Source organism: Rhizopus delemar, genomic scaffold, assembly GCF_000149305.1.
Source record: "Rhizopus delemar RA 99-880 supercont3.4 genomic scaffold, whole genome shotgun sequence".
Lineage (NCBI taxonomy): Eukaryota > Fungi > Mucoromycota > Mucoromycetes > Mucorales > Rhizopodaceae > Rhizopus > Rhizopus delemar.
In genome coordinates this window covers 2956224-2977867 of record NW_027137830.1, presented here as the reverse complement: position 1 = coordinate 2977867, position 21644 = coordinate 2956224, and the positions used below count along the sequence as shown (strand labels likewise).

The 21644-nt window shown below is 37.6% G+C and overlaps 2 protein-coding genes across 2 annotated transcripts; both read right to left on the bottom strand.

The window, feature by feature from the left end:
- Window positions 1-2325: 2325 nt before the first annotated feature.
- Window positions 2326-13006, bottom strand: RO3G_06597 (uncharacterized protein; the record flags this gene model as incomplete). The annotated part of the gene is made up of 11 exons (XM_067661187.1): window positions 2326-2794; window positions 2973-3005; window positions 3061-5581; window positions 5643-6710; window positions 6768-7014; window positions 7066-7378; window positions 7430-10649; window positions 10704-12512; window positions 12638-12779; window positions 12842-12948; window positions 13003-13006. 11 exons carry the CDS (start codon window positions 13004-13006, stop codon window positions 2326-2328), a joined length of 9933 nt encoding a protein of 3310 aa, XP_067517288.1.
- A 4549-nt stretch (window positions 13007-17555) lies between these two features.
- Window positions 17556-20465, bottom strand: RO3G_06596 (uncharacterized protein; the record flags this gene model as incomplete). The annotated part of the gene is made up of 4 exons (XM_067661186.1): window positions 17556-17660; window positions 17810-19242; window positions 19349-19705; window positions 19832-20465. 4 exons carry the CDS (start codon window positions 20463-20465, stop codon window positions 17556-17558), a joined length of 2529 nt encoding a protein of 842 aa, XP_067517287.1.
- Between the last annotated feature and the right edge of the window lie 1179 nt (window positions 20466-21644).

Genomic DNA, 21644 nt, shown 5'->3' with positions numbered 1-21644 from the left:
TCTTACGCTCCTGTTGTCAGTAACCTAATGAATATTTTGGCATAGACCTACTGTGTTTTGGATTGTGGGACACAATGTTTCAGACCATTTGTGACAAGTGGAAAATCAATTATACAAAGATTACGAAAGGTAGTTATGTCCTGATATTCATAATTAATATGAATGAAATCATTTCAGTACTGTTGTATTTAATAGTGCCACGACAAAGTGCGATTATTCCTTGTTGGCCTGTGCAAGCTATAGTTGAAATCACCTATAAAGATACATCGATTCTCCGGTGTCTTATCATATTGAAATATGAAATTAGTATCATGCAAGGAATTGAGTCGTGCAGCATCGTATCCCGACATACTTTAAACATTATTTGTATTTAATTCACAAAATCAGATCAGAGAATGGTTTACCAAAATTTATTAACTATTTTCTCTTTTATTCGGTCAGCTAATTCTACTCCTTTAATTCAATACAAGTTGTTTTAATATAGCCCTGATGCAATGACACCTGAATGAAAAATCTACTTGCATAACTAGGAACAGATATTCATATTAAAATTTATTCACACTAGATCTACAGTTGTAATTAATTAAAGTAACTTAGAATTTAATTGAATCTTTATGAAAAGAATACAAATATTAGATATAATGGATTTAAATAAAAGGATAACTTTCTTCAGACTCATTGAATTCTTTAGTCTTTTTATTTTACGAGATATAATAAGCCTATATCTAGAGCGTTCGCCTACATTATGATCTTGAGAGCTATCTTTGACGTCTTCTGTATTGGGGTGTCCGTTCTTTATTGTCACACGTGTCATCTACCAATGTTATTCCTCTTGACTCTCCTTCGACAGCCTGCAAAGGGTTTGCCACCAATTTTTCTTTGTTCTTGTTAAGCTTCTGGTCAGATCTCTTTGGGTGTGCTGTAGATAATGGGTACGCCTCTTTGTTTGCGTATGTGTATGTGTAGCAATTTCCCACAGGACGATACGCCTTTTTGGCATTTGTTACAAAGCATAAAAGCCTTTGAAAATGATAAAAAGAGGGGAACCAAATATATGGAAGCGTAGCATTTGTATGGTTGAATTATCTTTTTTCTTGTTAAACCATACTAAATATTCAAAATTCATCATTTGATAAAATTTTCTCGTTTTGTATTTAAAAATTCTGATTCGTTTTTGAGCAATAAATAAGGCTGAGGAATCAAAGAAGAATGTGAGCTTAAAGAGAAAGGCAGATGCAGTAATTAAATGTAGGAGACACCTGTTGGAGCCAAAGCTAGATACAGCTGGCTACATTGCTTGCACAAAACGCATACGATATTTTACCATATTTAAATAGGGCGATCGTCAAAATGACATCACTTTGGGCAGTATACAGTGATGTCTGTGTATGTATATTATGGAAATCGAGAGTGATAAAACTGCGTACAAGCTTTTACTAAATACTTCAAAGCATTTATCACTTTATCTTTAGCGGTTTCTCAATTGCTTATATTATTATTTATAAAAAGTAAGTAAAGATTTTCTTTCAAAGCTAAACAACGTTCAAAAAATGAAACAAAATGTCTAATTCACCCTTAGTTGTTTTTCAGAGATACTTCTGTACATGATTTCATGAGTCTAGGAGTTAAGGTACATCAATTGGATTCAAAAAGGCGAGTATGTTGGAAGATATACGCACCTATATCATCTATATTAGTTGCATTTTCTGAGGGTAGCAGGCTTATGAACAAGAGCATTGTCCATTACAATGTAATGCCCTTTCAAATCATTTTTTTTTATCAAGAATGCCCATAGCGTTTTGCAGGTAGCTCAAGAAATGCTCTATTCTTGTTCAATTCTGGTAGTAGCTTTAACAACAGTATCATCAGCTTTTCTTTTCTTGCTGCCTGCTACTGTGATTGGTTTTTTCAAGGAATTGTGGATTATTCCTTGTGCAAAAGTAGCTCTAAGGATTTTAATTGCAGTTCCTCGAGAGATAGGAACAATAGATTTGACAGGTTCACTTTTTTTGACCAGCTAACGTGGAGATTAAAATTTGTCTCGTCAAGGAAAACACAATTCTTTTCAAAATACATGCTTTTATCTGATATCCATGCGAGTACTGCTGCCTTTCGTTGGAGTTCCACTTCTTTTAAATTTATCTTTCAGGAGTTTTTTCCAGCCACTTGAAACTCAATGCACAATGCTTACGAACATTTTTATAGAAGGCAGTTTTGCTAACTGTGATATTAGAAATTCAACCAAAAGTTTGTGTCTCATTTGGTCTAAAGCCATTAATGCATAACTATTTGCAATTGCAACAACAAATTAGGTATGTTGCTGCTTCATGTTGGCCATGACCCCTTTATTAGGCCATCTTTTTTTGTTTGGGAGAACTGCGCTTTCTTCTCCAGTTTTTTGAACCAATATGTTGAACTAAGGTTGATGCCAGCGTCAGCAGCAGCAGTTTTTACCGGAAATTTCTCAATGACTAAAAGCAAGAAACAGCCGATCTGATTTGGATTGTAACTGCGATACGTGCTCCTTTTCTTATTTAAGTCAGCCTTACCGGTGTGAACATTAAAGAAAACTTCAATCTTGGATTGAATAGGAGTGCCATAGCTTTTTTCAGCTTCGCTCTCTTTTTTGAGATTATACATATTTTCTTCCTCTTCGCGGCTCTTAAAGTCTGAAGGCTCTTGAAGTACTTCAGAGATTTCCATGGCGCCAGGACCAAGCTCATACTTTATTCTCATCATTGACATCAAGCTTATCATTACTTCCCCAGTTACTTCTTCGGCGTAGCCTTGTTCACTGAGAAATAGGTATTTATAATCCAGAGAAAGATTGAGCAAAGAATAAAAATCATATAAATTTTAACTGTTTTATTATAAAAAATATAAAATGCAACACAAGAAATGGTTATGCAAAAGCAAATCCAGTCGAACATTCATTAATGGCCTTAAAAAGATTTGCACGCAAGCTTTCATACGAGTCATATTGTGGAAGATCTATTTGATTAAAGCTACAAGTAAAGTGTTAAATTTCTTACGTTAAACAGTAAAATTCTAAGCACTTACCATGTGTGTGCAGAGGGAAGTCTCTTTTCACCACCAAAGTCTTTATGAATTTGAAATTTCTGTATACCACTTGAACCTTGAAGATGAGCAAAGCCCTCTAAAGGCACTTTTGATGTACCTGTGGCAAATTGAAGTAATTTAGCACGCTCTTCTTGGTCAAAACTTCTAACAGCACGCCAAAACCATTGTATAGGTGGCGAGGAGGCAGAATATCCTTCATATTCAGTATTATTCTTCCAATCATCGATGTCAATATCAGGTAAGCCCGAAATAAGCAACTCGAGTTCTTGTTCATTGAAAATTTGAATCAAATGGGCAGGAATAATATCATGGAATCCTTGTACAAATGCATTAATTTGATCCTTAATGGCAGTAGTCAATTTTTGTTCTGTAACAAGAGTGACATATTCATGCTTGTTTGCTTCAGTCACTGGTATATTTCTGCCATCGGGTTTGAGATCAACAGTTTCTTTTGTTCCAAAATAATCAGTTTCAATACTAAAAGTCAAATCAATAATATCTGTAATATCATTCTCGAGCATCCAAACAAGGCTCTTGTAATATTCAGGATCAATTGCTTCCACATCACGATAATCAACGGGCCGTCCAAGAATGTGTTTGTAGAATGATCGTGTAAAGTAAGCATCCAAAAGGCGTCCATCATAGATAGCCTTACCAATAACTCGGCCCACAAACTTAAAAAAGCTAAGATGGTCAGGATTCACTGCTGAGGCACGATTAGGTTGGTAGGTTAGCTTGTCTGCTGCAGAAGTGATAAACAGTGCGTAATTGGGATCAAACATTTGTCTTGCCAAAACAGAAAACCATTCACGAGTAACACCACCAGCATCTAATCCTTCTTCATCATAAAAGAGAACAGACAATTTGCCATACTTGATTTCATCACCTGTTCTACCTTGAAGTTGATGGTAAGAATCTTCGAAGACATATTGACGACGGACATTAAGTTTTAACATTGAATAATTCTCTCTAGAAGCTGTTCGCTTATGAAGTTGCTGTACAAAGTAGTTGCGTTTGTTGTCAAATTCTAACATCTTTGGATTGCAAACTAACAAGGCAAATGACCCACTCATTAGAGCTGGGTTATTTCGAACCATGATATTCAACACCTTCTTATGCTTTTCAGTAAAGGTAAAGAAGAAGGAATCTGTTGAGCTACTTTCAGATGCAACAGTAGATTGTTCATGGTCTTTTTCTGATGTACATTTGGATACAACCATAAAGGATTCAATCAAAGGTAAAAGAACGGTTGCAACATTAATCAAATCCTCTTTCTCTCGAACTACAGACAGGCAATTACCCAAGGCTTGCCATAAAGGCAAAAAGTCAAGCTCTTCATAGATTTGAGATACTTGCTTTTCATTCTTTGCTTGTAATTCTTTATCTTTGATGCTGTTACCAGAATTATTCCATTTTCGTGTGAACATGTAGTCCAATGTTTTCAATACGCGCAGCAACTTAGCTTGATAAGATGTAGAAGCAGAGAAAGATGCAAGTACGTTACTACTGACCTCAGTACCTGGCATAGAATTTTCCAGTACTACCACAAGATTTTCAAGATCTTTTAGAATATGTGCACCAGACCCTTTAGCATCTGTTACAAGTTCATTTACAATTGCTTGTTGCGCTCCATCCAAAGCAGACAAATGAGAAATGGCATTCAGCGTATATTGGAATGTTTTGCTGGAACATTCACCGTTTGTAAGGACATGTACAATTAATTTCAGATAAGAATCAAGAATAGTAGGAGGTTTGGGCATGGGCTTTTCATCAGAGCTTGTATCCTTTTGTTTGTTTTCCAATTTTTCTTGATACTTCTTTACCAACACAGGGAATGGACGACACATGATCGATAATAATTCCATTAATTGTTCCATTAAACTAGGATTGTTAATAAAGACAGGACGGTCGAGGAGGCTTATCAATACAAGTATGGGATACTTGTTCCAGCTAGCGCTAATCTTCTCTTTGCCTTTGCCTTTTTTGATACTTGAAGGTCGCTTTAAATCAGCTAATGATTCACTTTCTGTCAAGAAATAAGCCAAAGACTGTTCGTTACAAGAAATAATATGCGACAAAGCTTCCAAGCAGCGTTGCGTAACATAATTTGGTGCACTATCAGAAATGCTGGGTGCAACTAAACTCTTTGTTGACTTTTGTGCATTCTTGCTCATCTTACCAGAAGAGAACAGGTTGAAGCTGTTATCAACAGAGGTTAAATCTGTATTGCCATCATAAAGCACGCAGACAAGATATGACAGGAGATCACTACGAGATTTGCTGTTTTCACACAAGTTGAGCAAAAGCCGATTGAGCAAAGATTTGGAAATAGTTTGAGGAATGAACAACAATCTCACCAAAGTAGCAAGTTGAGACTTTTCAATGAGCTGGGCAGCAGCATCACGTCTGCGTTGTTTGTTTTTCTTTTTTGCTGAGCTACGATCATCATTTTCACTTTCAGCTGATGAGCGTCCAAGAGAGAGGCGTGCGGCATTGTTGACTGTCAAAGGGATATTGTTAATTAGATTGCATTTATAATTATTTTTCGAGTTATTAAATACCTGTTGATGTAATGGCACTAGCAGAATTAGCCAAGTTGGATGACGAGTGTGTAGCTTGACGGTTTTGTCGATCACGCCTTTCACGCTCAATGGCTTCATGGTTTAATACTTCTTCTCGGATATCTGCAGGTAAAGCGTCTAAGAACTCAGGACTAATAGAGTCGTCTTCGGCAGGTAAACTAGGTTGAGGACGATTGCGCATGTGTTGATTGATAACTTCTTCCCGTAAATCGTCTGGAAGTGCTTCCAAGAATTCCACATCAATTCCCGTACCCGAAATATCAATATGTTCTCCATGAATGACGACTGTAGTGCGTTCCTCTGCTGCAGTCTCTGTTGGCTCTACACCTGTATCAGCTGTATCCATAGCATTGCTAGACGCTTCAGCTTCCTGCGTATCATTGTTAGGTTGCTCTTCCTCTTGCTCTTCCTCTTGAATAGCCTCTGTACTTTCTTGTGGTTGAGCAATTGCTTCCAACACAGCCTGTCGTGCCTCCTTTTCTAAACGCCGCTTTTCTTCTTTACCTTCTTCAATGGAAACAGGCACAAGAATATTTAACATCGTATTAACTACTTTCAGTGATTTCTCTCCAAGGTTGGTTCCATACATCATTCTAGCTTCTTGGTTCCAACGTTCACCAGTTGTCATGGGTTGGAAGTCATGCAGGAGTGCAAGTCCTTTTTGAATATCATCATTTGCAGTACCACTTGCGCCTTCAGAGCGTGAAGCTTGTGGATTTGGTGGGCGTTCAAATTCAGCAGATCTGAATACACCACTTGGGCCATTTGAAATATCTACACGAACATGACTTCCATGGCTTCCAGAAGGAGCATTGGCTAAAATGGACTCAAGCATGCGAACAGTACTTCCTCCAATAATGTCTTCAAACTCTTGCCAGTTACTGAATCCAGCGCCATGTCCTCTACGAGGTATAGAGTCGTTGAGAGAATTTCTCAAGATACTACTTCCCCCTGTAGCTTGAGAACCAGGGTTATTTGACAAGAGTGGGTGAGTAATAACATCCTCTTGCCCATTTGCATTTCCAGGAGTTCTCATCGTTCTTCCAACTATATGCAAGAAAGTATAAATGTATCATTCTTGTAGAAAAAAGAGCATACTGTTACCTCCTTCAAGTAAGGCACGGCGAGCATGAGGAAGTCTTCGCCTAAAGCCAATTGGAATAATTGATCGAGGGGCTCCCTCAAGTTCTTCACCTTCCACATAGTCGTCATTCTCCTCAGTTTGAAGGAATGGAGTATCAAGGTCTTCAACATCAAGCACCATGCCATCAGATACAACGTCCGTTTCTGATTCAGCATCTAAATTTTCTGAAGCATCTTCAAAATCAGATAAAGCATCCAATTCGTCTTCCTACAAAGTGAAACAAGATTAAACAAGAAATTACATAGAAATAACTTTTACCTCCTCATCATAAGGAAGTTCCATAACACCAGCAGGGCTTTGTTCACCACGTTCGTCCTCTTCGTTAATTATAGATTCAGCACGAATGATACTCGAATCATCCTCGATATCTTCTAAATGCCAAGTCATTTCACGATTTCCTTCTTCGTCGCCGATAAGCTCTGCCTCTGCGCTCATATCCTCAGAATCGTCATCTTCATCCATTTCGTCTGAGTCATAGCCATTTATGACTGCTTCCATTTCCTCGTCACCATCTTCATCCCCCTCACCTTCACTCATATCGGAAAGATCGCTTCCACTGTCTTCATCAAACCTTAGAAGTATACATTAATATCCGAACGTAATATTTAGATAAATGACTTACTCTTCTTCTTCCTCAACAGAAGATCCAAAAATATCGCTGTAATCATCACTATTATGTTCTTCTTCCATAGCATTGCGATTATACATGCCCAAAGCTGAATTTCTATAAAGATCAGGGGCTCCTTCATTTTCATCGGCAGGATTTTCTGGAAGTTGAAGGCCTTCTTCAGCCGTATCCATCTTGAATGGATCGTCCTTATTAGAGTCAGCATTACTGTCCTTATTGGAATCATCATTGTTGATAGCCAATCTAGTAAGTAATTCTAAAGGCCTTAACATGGCATTCAATATCGCTTTTGAATGTGGATAGTTGATGTCCACATCATTAACAGCAGATGTTAAAACAGCTACAAAATTCTTATCCAACATAACTCTTGAATTGCTCATTGCAGCATCTTCCTTATTCAAATCATTATCATTTGTAGTATCAATGTTTATAGCCCTTGTAAGCGATGATCCAACATTGAGCCTTGCATTCAAAATACGGTTACAAAGATCTGATAAAACAATGTATTTAGAATATTTGACCGTGGCAGTTTCATTAGATGCTATGGCGTCCTTCAAGGAACGCACGATGGCTTCTAATACATATTTTCTAACTTGAAATAATTCATTCTTTTGTTGAGCAGACATTTCTGAGATAGGCGTGGGATCATAGCACATGGCTACTAAAGTAGAGGCAGTCCAAGTAGATATTCCTTGCTGTTTACGGGATTCTTCTGCATATGGATTAATATGATTGTATGGTAACAAATCGTTAATCAGCATTGATACAAATGATCTATGCTTTGCACCAGGAGTACGCGGGTAACCATTTTGTTTCTTGCAAAATTTAAAAATATCATATTTACAAGACGGATAAGAAGAGATAAGTTCAACAAGATACTGCAATAAGAAACCAATATAAACAAATTTGATGTTATCATCTTGCTTTTTATCGTCTTCCTTGGATTCCTTTTTACTGTGTACAATAGCTTCTGCTCGTGTTGCCATGATTTCATTTAAAAGAAAATGGATCACAACTTCAGATGATTTCTTTTCTTCATCAATATTTGCGTTTTCATTACTTTTGTCATGTTTTTTCAGTTTGATTTGTCTATTAACCTCATATCCATCAAATCCTGCCAATCGACAAATATCTGAAGTGACTTCTATAAACATACTTGGCTCACGAAGAACAATGTGAGCATTAGTACGGACAAAAGATGTAATGTCCGTGTTGCGAGGTCTTGGATTGGTAAACCAAGAGACGATTATATCCTTCATTGTATGGCGTAAAACGCATTCGCTTTCTATAACATGTCGCAAAATTAAGATAATAAAAGCCTGATGGCCACGTAATCCTTCAAAATTGGATTTAGGCTTAGTAACCAGTAGAGGAATGCCACCAAGATCAACAAAAAGGCTAGCGTATTCTTGTTTCTTTGTTAAGCGTACAATCATGCGGTAAACAGCATAAATAATGTCTCTTGACAGTCGCGTTCGCTTAAGTAATGCCACACAGCATTCTAGTAGTTTTCTACAGTTCTCAGAAGATATGTTTCGAATAGTAGTACGACCTTGTTCCATTGAAGGCAAGTTACCACTGACATCTTCATTACTACTTTCGTTGCCACTTTCATCATTGTCCGATGAGAATGAGGAGGCTTGATTAGGAAGACTTCGTTTATCTTTCTTAGGCTCATCCGCTTGAGAGATAAAGGCTTCTAGTACTAAAAAGAGGGTAGCAGTCCAAGCTGGTAGCTGGTCTTCATCCGAGAACTGAAGCATGCCAAACAAGAAACTAAAGCGATCTGGTAGTCTAAACATTGTTGCTTGCATAGGAGGCTCGCGAAGCAAAAGGGCTAATAACCTAAATCTACTACTAAGTAAGGAAGACTTGGAGCTATCAGTACATATATGCTCGATACGATCCAAAAGCAAAGCAAGAATCTTGATAGAGGCATTTGTTGATTTGGCTGCTGGCCCCTTTGATTTGTCTTCAAATTTACCAAGAACTACAAGCAAATCGCGGACATCAAATACAATATCATCACGTTCATCAGCCAATGGTAACAGGAAAGGGGGAAGAGAAGTGCACAAGTCATGGCGAATTTGCTTTAGCTTTTCTACATTTTCAGATGGTGCTTCCATCGAAAACTCTAGTTCATCTTCATCCATATCACTGCGCTCTTCATCTTCTTGTGATTCAATGTCATCATCTTCATCTGCTTCTTCTGTTTCAGGAGCTGTTGATAAATCATTAATATTTTCTATCTGTTGTTCAGAATTGACAGGATCTGTTGCATTTGTTTCCTCTGTGGCTTCTGGAGCAGAAATATTAGTAGTTGGTGTAACACCTGTTGATGATTCAGCTGCATTTCCAATGACAGGAGTGGGATGGCTAAACAAGTAATCAACAGCACGAGATACTTGATTGTTACAACGGACTAAAGCTTGTTCGGCAGATCCTCTTTCAAATCCCATCTCTACTAGCATCTGAATATTTTGCTCTGATGCAACGGCTGGAGTACGAAGAAGAGTAAACGGTGAAGCCATTAAGGGAGCTGTAAAAGTACTAAATGGATCGCTAGTACGTGTACTAGTAGAATGAATAGAAAAATCACCTTCTCCTTTCATGATTTGCAAAAATATTTTGATGAGTGTTTGAATGGCAGACTTTGAAAACAAATGAAGGTGAGGGTTTGTCAAGTATTCCTTTAAAGAAACAAATTTGTGCTCCAGAGCAACAATCCATTCAAAAGGATCAAAGTAGTCGCTTGCTTTCTTATCCTTGTTAATGAGGAAAGCTGTGCATGGAGAATCACGTAAAGCCTTGGGAGAACTAATCTGAAAGATGACAGATAGCAAACTCTCAATGGTGCCATCGATACGCTTTAAAGTCTTTTCTTTTTTCTCATCATGTTGGCTGTGAATCTGTAAAGCCTCATTCCAAAGCTGATTTAAATTCATCAATAATAAATTTATACCACCCCGACGATCAAAAGCAAGAGCAATAGGTGTTTGGAGTGAGGTCTGTGTACGTTCATCACGTAATAAAAGAGAAGCCATGGTATATGTAGACGTCAAATAGTCATATTTGCACGGAGTACTAGATTCCATAATGTTGAGCCACTTGATGTCATCTTTTAACAAATCTGCTAAACTTTCAGCGAGCTTCATTGTTTGAGGCTTTTGTAAGGGTCCAGCTGCACGTCGACTAACTGATACCTTGATCAAAACTAAATAAGAAGATCATTAATACTCAGTTATTTTTTTTTTAAAAAAAAATATACCTTGAAAAACAGGCATAACAAGTTGAGGAATTTCATTTACAATCAATTTAAAGTGCTTGATGTTTAGCATACGAGGATCCTTTCCAGGTGGGACTGACTCTTGTGATGTGTTATTATTACCAGAAGTTCCCCCTGGGCTGTTCTCTTCAGAGTTTGCATCAGTATTTGTATTATAAATACCCAGAGGATGTTCGGATGTGCTTGTTATGTTTTTTCGTAAAGATGGACTACTGGGAGTAGTATGTTTAAAGGCATACCAAGCAGGAGGAATGGCTTCCTTAAATAACAAATTTTCCCAAACCATAATGCGATGTAATTGCCCTAATAGCTGAATAACATTTCTGTCGCCAGATTCACTTAGAAATTCAGTAGCTAGGGAAACACCATTTTTCCCATGGGAAAATACAGAGGAGCAACAAAGATTTGACAAGAGACCCACATATGCATGCGTTTGAATTAGCTGGCGAAGAAGCTTGCTTCCTTCGTTTACCTTCTCAAATTCGTTTTCATGAACATCAACATAGTCAATTAAAATGCTTTTCTGTGTTTCGGTTCTTGGATCAAGCAGGGAACCAAGTGATTCTTTGATCTTTGTGACAATAGCCATCATAGTAGGCAAAGGGCTAACTTCGCTAATCATACGAAAGATGTAAGCTAGAGAATCAGAGCCAAGGGTGACAGAAAAGTTTGCAGGTAACAGAGGAAGAGAATAGTAATCTAGTAACATCTCAGGACATCCTTTTTCTACAAACTCCTTGATATTGGATGTGTTTTGAAATAAGCCCTCGAGAAACCTTGAAACCATATCAATAAAGGAAACAAGCAAACATTCGAACTTTTCTGATTTATCTTCTTCTTCTGTATTTCCATCGGTGTCCATAGCATTTGCCGACCTTGTTTGTATCAAATGACTATTGTCATTGGCCTTTCCTGGTCCATTCATATCATTGCCCATTTCCAAGACTTTCTTTACCATAGTCGTTACACATTCAAATACGGAAGGCTTTAAAGAAGGATGATGACGAACCAGCTCATCCATAGTTGAACCCAAAGCAGTGGCACAGTCAATGTCAATCGGATTTCTCAAGAATTCATTGGAAGTTATCAAATCAAAGAAATGAGGCAGAGGTTTTACTTGGTTAAACATATCTAATCCTTGTGCGTTTAAACATATGGCACCAAAAGCGTTTACAGCAGCCAATAAAACTTCATTGTTAGGGGTTTCATAGGTTGAGATGGTACGTAAAAAGCTTTGTGGCAATTTAGCTTCTTGTAAAATAGGAAGAGAGGTAGCTTCATTATGAATAAGCGTCGTGTTAATGTTAATAGCTAGAGCAAAAATACTGTTTCCAAATAACTTGGGATTATCCATAACCGACTTTAACGTCTGTGGTAAGCTAGAATCGATCAAGTTTCGTAAACCGTCTGCTGTACCAGAGGATTCCATCATTCTTAACAAAAACCTGAGCATCGCTTTAATGGCTGAAAGTCGATCATGAAGGTCATTGCCTTGTTCAGTTGTTTGATGGGAACTCGTTGTTTCGACTTCTCTTTTAATTCTTTCTAATAAAGTGTTCAATCCATCGGCGTTGCAGAAAGCAGCGAATGAAGTATTGAAAGAATTTACAATGGTATCTAATAAAGTGGCTATTTTTGCTATATTTTTTAGCTGATTGTATTGATTGTTTCCAATAATTTGAATTAAAATAGGGATAATGCCAGCAGACATTAGCATTTGACCACCGGGTTGAGTCTGTAGCAAGCAGGATACAAAAGAAAGTAATGCTTCCAAAAATGATTGAGAGTATTCTAAATTAAATATAATATATGGGATTAGTAAATGTATCATCATTTTTGGGCATATACTATGCTTTTTTTTTTTTTTTTTTTTTTTTTTTTTTTTTTTTTTTTTTTTTTTTTTTTTTTTTTTTTACCTTCATTTGTATTTACTTTTCGCAATATTTGCATAATGATTCCATGATTAGCAGAGGCATTGATGGCCGATAATGTATCAGATAGTTTATTTCTGTGTCTGGCAATGGCATCCAGAGCATAGAATGCAAAGGTTTGAAGTTCCTATATAAACGCGTTTAATTTTTAATAAAAGATACTACTATATAAATAAACTGCTGCTTTACCATATTCACATCATTTTCAGGTGAAATCAATTCTGCTAATTGGGTAATTAGATGAGGTTCATAAATAAAAACTTTGTTATGAGCGATATTTTCAGATACACCATGAGCTAAGATAAACATACGTAAGTTTACTACAGAATTTGTTACAGTAAATGACCTACCCATTATTGCAATTGATAATACACGGATACTGAGAAGTTGTCTTCTGCTAACTGGCTGGTTTAAATGTTTTATGATGCGTATTCTATTTGCCAACTCAAACTGATTCTCTTTTGGTACATTATACTCATTCACTAGCTGAATAAATATTTCAGTATCAGTCTTTGTTAATTCTTGCTCGTTAAATGTATAAATAATTGTTTGAAGTCCCTCTTCTGTGTTGTTATCACTTGTACGATAAAATTGAAGACTTAAGGTCAACATTTTGGATGTAATTTCAAAATGATCTTGGGCAATAGACAAAAGATCCGCGGACACTTGATTCCAACCTCGAATAAGTTCAATAATTTTGTCTTGGGGCACGGTAAATGATGAACGTATAGCTTTTGGATTGTTAAGTCTTTGTGCAGGGCGAATCATGAAATAAAGTACTTGCTGTAATACATCAATATCAAACGTATTTAAAAGCATACATAGATGCTATTTTATGTTAAATGGATTGTACGTATCACGCTTATATTTGTGTACCTCGTAAGAGTTATATATGTTTCTATTCGTGCAGTTTTCGAATAAAATGCTTGCGAGTTCAATAATTGATAAAATTAAGTTTTTTGTTTGTTCATGGAAGGGTTTTCTTTGGATATCCTTCAACTCATACTCTTTACAAATTCTACTCAATATTACATCAAAGCGATCGAGTACAACCACCCAGTAAAATAAATCTCCTCTTCCGTAACTCCAAGGTTTAAGTGCTCGAACTATATTGGGAATTTCGTCTTCTGTAGCAATCTCGAGCTGTTTGATCAAGTCACTAAGCTGACGTGGCTAAAAAATTAATTAGTTAGAATCAAAGATGTTATTCATTTCTCTTTCGCCCATGTTTCCCCTCTTTTTATGAGATTATTTACCAATGGAGCAAGCTTCTTTGTAGGTGACTTTTTGATCTTCATTATCTATAATTTTTAAATCGTTTTTAGTATAATTGTTTGCTTTATATAAACGTATAAAAACAAAAAAGTAATACCTTTTATATATACTTGGTTGTTTCTCGCAGTTTAAAATTTTCAAGTGAATAAAAAAGTAAAAAAATAGAAAAGAAAGGACTCTTGACTGCGGTAACTTGTTTAAAGCAAAAACGCAGGAAAAAAGAAAAAAAAAAACGAAAGGTAGCAATAGCTTACTTTGCCATTAGAGGATTTTCTGAGTTTATCTGAGTTTACGTAAAGGATAAAACAAGTGATTTATTTTTGGGTTGATCCCAATGCTTGGGTGTTTTTCCACCCTACCCCACCCAAGTTTATCAAAAATAGCAATATGAATTTTTTGTATTGAGAATTATAGCTTTTTGAAGGACTTAGAGAAATTGAATGCCAGAATATTGTCAATAATGGATTAAAAGGTTATATGCTTATACACTATACGATATACAATCACCCAAAGAAGCTTTTTTTATTTTATTTTTAATTTTATCACTCAACTGATAGCAATTGAGCATCAGTGGAAGATCAAGAAAAGCCGATTATTAGATATTTTAATGCTTCTGTAAGGCTATCTATTATTATTTGCTCAATGAGGAATCTTTTTATATGAATAAAAATTACATGTTCGAAATTTGCCAATACAAAAGTAATAGAATTGTTTAGATAGTGACCTTGCCTGGAATCCCTAGACAAATGAGCTCTAAAAAAGATCCAATTACAGTTTTGGTAAGACAGTCCGTCAAAACCGCACCTCCCGTAACTCTATACTCCTTTCCCAATGTCGTCTGGTTATTTCCTTGGACCCTATCTTGTGGCTACCAATGCTCAGAATAGAATGAAGTCACTGTGTGCATTGGTATCTTGGATGGCTGCCCGGTGATATATCCAGACAATATCCCTTCCATTCTTCAGACACTCACAAAGCTTTATTCTATTCATTTTCTCAATATGTACCGTTGACTACGGTTACCTGAAACAACGTCTGATCTTCTGTCCTTCCTTCTGAACAGATTACCTAACCGAACACCACCCTCCTTTTAACCAGTTCTTTCTTGCTTTCTTCGATGGACCTAATATTTATACCATCTTCCACAAGTTCCACTACCTATGCCATGAAAAAGTTCCGCCTCATCGCCACCCTATCTTGGGAAAAGTCCCCTCAATTAATTTCCCACTTTCGCTAGTGCCTCTTACATTTGCCACAGTTTCTTTCTCTCAAGCATTTTACCTTTGGTCCCATAAGGGGTTTTTAGCTTCCACTCATTTCTTGATCTGACCCAAGCGAAAACGATGAAAACTTTTTTTTTTTTTTTTTTTTTTTTGTAGTATATTTGATTTATTAGTTAAATAAATAAAATGTAAAAGGAAAAAGGTCACACGTCACAGTGAGTGGTGTGCTTTTAATGAAGACGGAAAAGCTTGAGTTTTTAAGAATAGTAGAAATGAGTTGAGGCCGTGATAATGGGGTATGTCGAAGATATATTGCCATTGAGCACGCCAGTGAAGAGTAGATTTTGTTTAAGATTAAATAAGTCACACGTCGTATTGTGTGGTGTGCTTTTTAATGAAGACTGAACGTCCCAATTTTTTCAAAAGCTGTTGTGACAATACGTTCAGGTAAGAGAGGAACATCATCAAAGATGTATCGCCAATGTGCACGCCATAAAAATAAAAGAATGTAATAACTAAGACGGAGCAGAGTTGTGTTGTCAATATAATCGAAGCGTGTCAGATGCAATAAAAGAGTAAGGATATCAGTTGGTTGGAAATCTAGGTGAGGTGCAAAACGAGACAGGGCTTCTTGCCAGATGGACCATTTATGAGGGCATTCCACGAGAAGATGGGATATATCCTCGGAGGATACGTTGCAGAACTTGCATGTAGCACTGACATCTGGATTGAAACGAGCTATAGATGATTGGCTATGTAATTTGCCGTGGATAAAGCGAAAACAGAACGATCTTGCTTCAGGTAGAATGGTGAGGTTCCAGAAACGCAACCAACCATCGGACGGTATGGTGGTAGCCGGGCAAGGAAGCATAGAGTCGAGCTGAGTCTGACGGTATACTCGAGGACAGAAAGAAACCCATTCTAGTGATCTTGTGAGCCATGTGACAAAAGGATAGTCTGTCACACTACCTGGATTAGTAGATGTATTCAATATGACCTGCCAAGTCATTTCATTCAGTTTGACAGTACGATTTTGTAAATCTCGTAGTAATCGGGCTGATAATCGAGGATGAGGCGGTGAGTCTGACGCCAACATAGGCCGTATCCTTTTGAGTGACTGATCATATTTAAAATAGTGTCTTGCCCGTGATTTGGAGCGGTGAGGACTTCGTAACCAATGACCATCAGGGATTTCCGAGAAAAGCGAGCATATGGGTAGACATAACAGAGTGGATGGATTACATTGAGCTCCAGGCATGCCATTGCTCAGAAAGGAATCAATAGTGGTATAAAGTGCAGGGAGAAAAGAACCAACAGACACATCTGTTGTTGAACGAAGAGCTGGAAAGAAACAAGACAATAAGGAGGAAGTACCCGAGGAGTGGAACCGTCGTATAAAATCCTTCAAATATACTTGACTACAGGAGCTCTGAAGGTCATCAGTAAACAGCAAACGGAGCCATCGGACTTGTAAGCTACGGTGTTGGATAAAAGGGTCTAATAAACCCAATCCGCCCTTGGATAAAGGTTGACAAAACAAAGCATATCGAAAACCAGGTTTGATACCTTTCGAGATAAATTGATAGATCGTTGATCGAATTTGTCGAAAGAAAGATTTTGGCAGTGAGACAACTCTCAAGGAATACCACAATTTAGATAGTAGCAGAGAGTTGGTCACAGTCACACGGCCTCTAATAGAGAGATTCCGTTGAGAGTAGATTGAGCATTGGGTTTTGATATTTTGTAACAGATGGTCTTCTACATATCTTCGCTGAGCAATAGATTGAATAACTGGAAATCCAAGATAACGGAGAGGCTGTGATTTAGTATGATCATGCCATTTGAGGATCTGGTGCTGTGCAAGAATTTGCTGTCATTGGTTGGAACTCTTTCCACTGAGAAAGATTGCTTCAGTTTTTGAAAGGTTTACTTTAGCGTTAGATACTTGACCGTAGGTCTGTAGATGATGTTGAAGACGTAGGAAATCTGCAGGTGAAGATAGAAAAACACAAACATCATCAGCATAAGCAAGTACTTTAAGAGCAGGAGGAGGATTTGGATCGGATGGCAATGGAAGAAATGAGAATCCAAACAAAGAAGTGTCTTGTAAAACATGTCTTAGGAATGGTTCTAGTGCGAGATTAAACAGAAGAGGCGACAGCGGATCCCCTTGACGGAGGCCGCGAGATTGAGTTACTTCTTCGGTGAGGTGTCCGTTGATGTTGACCCGTACCCGATTACCAAAAAATAGCCTAATCAAAGAGTTCACAAGTACCGTTGGGAACCCGAACTTTAGTAGCACTGAGCGTAAGTAAGAGGGGTGTACCCGATCGTAGGCTTTTTCTTGATCCAAAAGGAGAGCAATTTCCTGACGATTGTCCTTACGAGCATGTTCCATTATAATGTTAAGTACGAGACCATTTTCCGCGATAAAGCAATTCGGCATAAACCCAGTTTGACATCGGTTGATCAGGGATGGTATCACCTGCCGCATTCGTGAGTTGAGAACTCTGGTATAAATTTTGGCATCACAGTTGATTAGTGAGATAGGTCGCCAATTTTTTAGATTCGTTAAATCACCCTTTTTTGCCAACAGCCTTACCCGTAATTCTTGCCATGAAAGTGGAAAGATACTGGAGTTATGTGCTTGATTATATACCTTTAAAACCAATTCCTGTAGAGGAGGGTAGCGAAATAGTTGGTACAGAAAGGCGTAACCAAGACCATCCTCCCCTGGGCTGCTGATTTTGTTTTTCACGCGTGCTGTCTCTTGAATGATCTCGTCGATAGTGATAGGAGCCATAAGAATATCACAATGGTCTGAGATCACTTGTGGTAGACCGAAAATAGCTTGGAGATAGGAATCGAGCTGAAGATCATCGACAGGGTCCGCATCATACAAGGACTGGTAAAACTGCTGGGTGATGGGGAGTAGTTGATCAATGCCTTCGACCGGATCTTCATTGTCGTCAGATCGTAAGGTGGTAATATGTTGTTCAACTGTGCGTTTACGATACATACTTTTCAGATACTTGATCGAAGTTTCACCTGCTTCCTGCCAACGAACATTAGCTTTGAGAGCCAGAATATCAGTAAGTTCTTGTTGTAGCGACGCAATTTGTTGATCGAAAATAGGCAATTGATGTAAGCGAATAGCTAATGGTGGTTTACTGCGCAAAAATCTATTTCGATTGCTTTGTAGTTTGCGGATAGTTTTTGTACGCCAATTAGTGTAATCTACTGCGAAAGTGCGTGTGATCTTTTTAACTTGACGTTTAATGTGATCCCATGATTTCGCGGCAGACCATTCAGAAGGTAGCTTGGGTAGAATATCTTCTAGATGTTGGCGAAGATATTGTTGGTAAGCTGGGTTTCGAGCGAGAAGAGGGTTTCCACGCCACAGACCGGGACCAGAAGGGGAGGAACCAATACAGCAGGTAATTGACAAAAGTGAGTGATCTGACCAGGAGGCATCCAATTTGTGGATGTTACTTTCTGTGACCTTGGAGCACCAAGACTGACTAACGAATATATAATCGATAGTAGATAATATATTGTCATTGCGTCGGAATGTAGGTAGCTCGTGTAAGTCGTCCTTCTGTAATGCGTTGTAAAAATGATCATCTAAAAACGAAACCCATTGTAGAGAAGTTTGGGAAGACAGGTGAGGACGTTGGTATGAATAGTTAAAATCTCCAGTAATAACTAGACGGTCGAGGTTAATATCCAAAGTTGGTGAATGTAAGAGGTCAAATAGCTGATCAAAGAACTGTGAACGGTGCTGACCAGAGGTGGCTGGAGCATATATAACAAGAACATAGAAGGGAGCAAAGGCATTGTGAGGATGTGTAACCTTTGTGAGTATAGTTCTATCGTTCTCGGGTGTCAAATTGGTCGAGAATACGAAGAAAGGACTGAACGAGACAATACCACAATGTCGAGACCATAAGGAGTGTTGAGCCTGGAATTGTGTATTGATCAAAGAAAGTATATTATCAGAAACATGTGTTTCTTGAAAAGTCATAATATCGAAGTTTAAGGAGCGTAAGTATCTTATAAATTTTGATTGTTTGTTGGTATTATTGGACTTCACTAAACTATTACAGTTTAGTGAAGCAATATGCAGTAACAAGTTTTTAGACTTATTACTCATATTATTGTAAGTTGGCGGTATAGCTGTCCTCTCCAGCTAAGGTACCGGAGGAGGAGGAGTCCAAATGGGCTGTATCAGTTATGGAGGATGTATTATCCACAGATTCGTCTTGCTCAGGTGTGGGAATTTGGGCTTTGAGCAAAGTGGATTTTGAGCGAGTGGCTGGTAGAACGTAAGGGGTAGGTCGACGATCTTTCTTTTGCCGTTTGACACTATGCTTAGAAGCGGTTTCAATATTCAAGGTGGGAGCAGGGACATCAACTGGCACAGTTGTATCTAGGGGCTCAGACATATTATTTTGAGCATCAGGCTCCATTAAATCTTCCATAAGCTCCTCAGAGACCTCATCAGGAGTGCAGACGTCATTTGGCATCACTTCTGGGGGAACATTATGTGATTGTACTGTATCAAAGAGCTTAGTAGGAGGCTCAGGTTGCTTACGAGCTTTCTTGGACGGTTTGTCCCGTGAACATTCTGCAGCTATGTGACCTACAACGCCACAATTCCAACAAGTATGTCGAGTTTTACGCTTAGGACAATTAGCTACGACATGACCTTCCTCATGGCAGTATCGACAGTACACAGGCATCTGATTCCACACTGCATAGAAACCGCACTCCCGTTGTTCGTCCCAAGGAATCAAATGAGTTAAAGGCTCGAAAGTCTCAGTTTTGGAAGTCACATTAAGGACGGCATAACCAGTACACATATAGGTACCTGTAGTGGGCTCTAAAAGGATCCCAACGTCCAAAATATCTCCATATTTTCTCAAACTTTTTTCCAGACCTTTCATCAAGTCCTTCTCATTCAAAAAGGGTAAGTTGGACAGACGCAGACGGACAACTTGCATGTGAGTGTCAAGCGCTCGACAAGGTAAGATGGTTGATTTATCTGCAAAAGAAATACCGTTCGCCAGGCATTCACTTAATGCGTCGTCATCAGGTGCAAAATTAATCTCGGCAAATTTAAGAGTTCCAACTTGTTGAGTGAGGACTCCTACGCGAGAAGGATATTGTTGAGCAACCAAATGGAGAAACTCAATTTTCGATTCCTTGCGACCTGTCATATCGATAAAGACACTGCCTGAACCATGCCCTGTTCGCCATATACTGGTCTTAGAGATCATCGGGACATCCGAAGTGCTCGGTGTGGACGTAACCATGTTAACCGTCGAGGAAGAATTAGTCGAATGTAACAGTGATTTACGGTTTTTGGTCACTACCCGTGCCCAAGATCGTTGTGCTGATGTTTTGGACGTTGATGTAGCCTTGGTGTTGAGATGAGGCGACTCGGCTAAGCCACTTTTCTGGTTGAAATTATTTTCGTCGGAAAGAACCATGAAAACGATGAAAACTAAATCATCATGCACCCATTTGAGTTTTAATTTATTTATAAATAAAACGTTTAAAGATATTTAACAGTAATCTGTTACAAAATACAAACATATTTAGCATAAAGAATTGGAAGCAGATATTTTCGGTAGTTCTTTCTGGATTTGATTGATTACAATTTCGCTTAATATGGTAGTCTATTTAAATAATTGTTACCAGTGAACATTCCATACAAAATGGATGAATATAGTTAAAATTCATCAATTGTAAACATGTTATGTTTGAAGTGTTATACTTTTCTAAATTTTCAATCATCTAAATCCAGCGCTTTAGTTAATATATGCTTCCATAAAGTTTGAAAATGTTTGATTCAACCTAACAGCTCTTGATAATAATTGCACAATAGACCTTAGTGATTCAGAGAGTAAGTTTGTCTTCCTTATTAAATAGTTTTCTTCTCATGTTACTCTTGACTGTGGACTAACATTTCTCAGTAGCATTCAAAAGAAGAGGATAATTAAAGATAAATAAGACCTTATGCAGAATTAAAAGACATTACAGAGGATGATATAAGCAGATTTACTTTCGTGTTCGTCTATATCAGTAATAATTTAGATGTATGAACCATAATAATTATACAATGTCACCTTTTAGCTAGTAACCATACTGAAGCAAAATTTACATCCCTTTAAGCTTTAATTAAACAGAATCAATAACAATTACATCGCTAATTATACTATTATTTATAACACCAATCAACAACTGCATCGGTTTATTACGGTTATAAATTAAAAAGTTTTCATTTTCAAACTTTTATAATACTTTTATAGTTTATGTTATAGGATCTATATTTTGGATGTAAAGTCTATGATTACCCCATTAATAAAAACTAAACAACCTGGTATATGTTCTTGATATTACAATACCTCATGCAGCAATTTGCATTACTGAGTAAGTTCAAACACATGATCTTTCTTTTAAAACAAATAAATTTTATGTTGGTTAAGCGA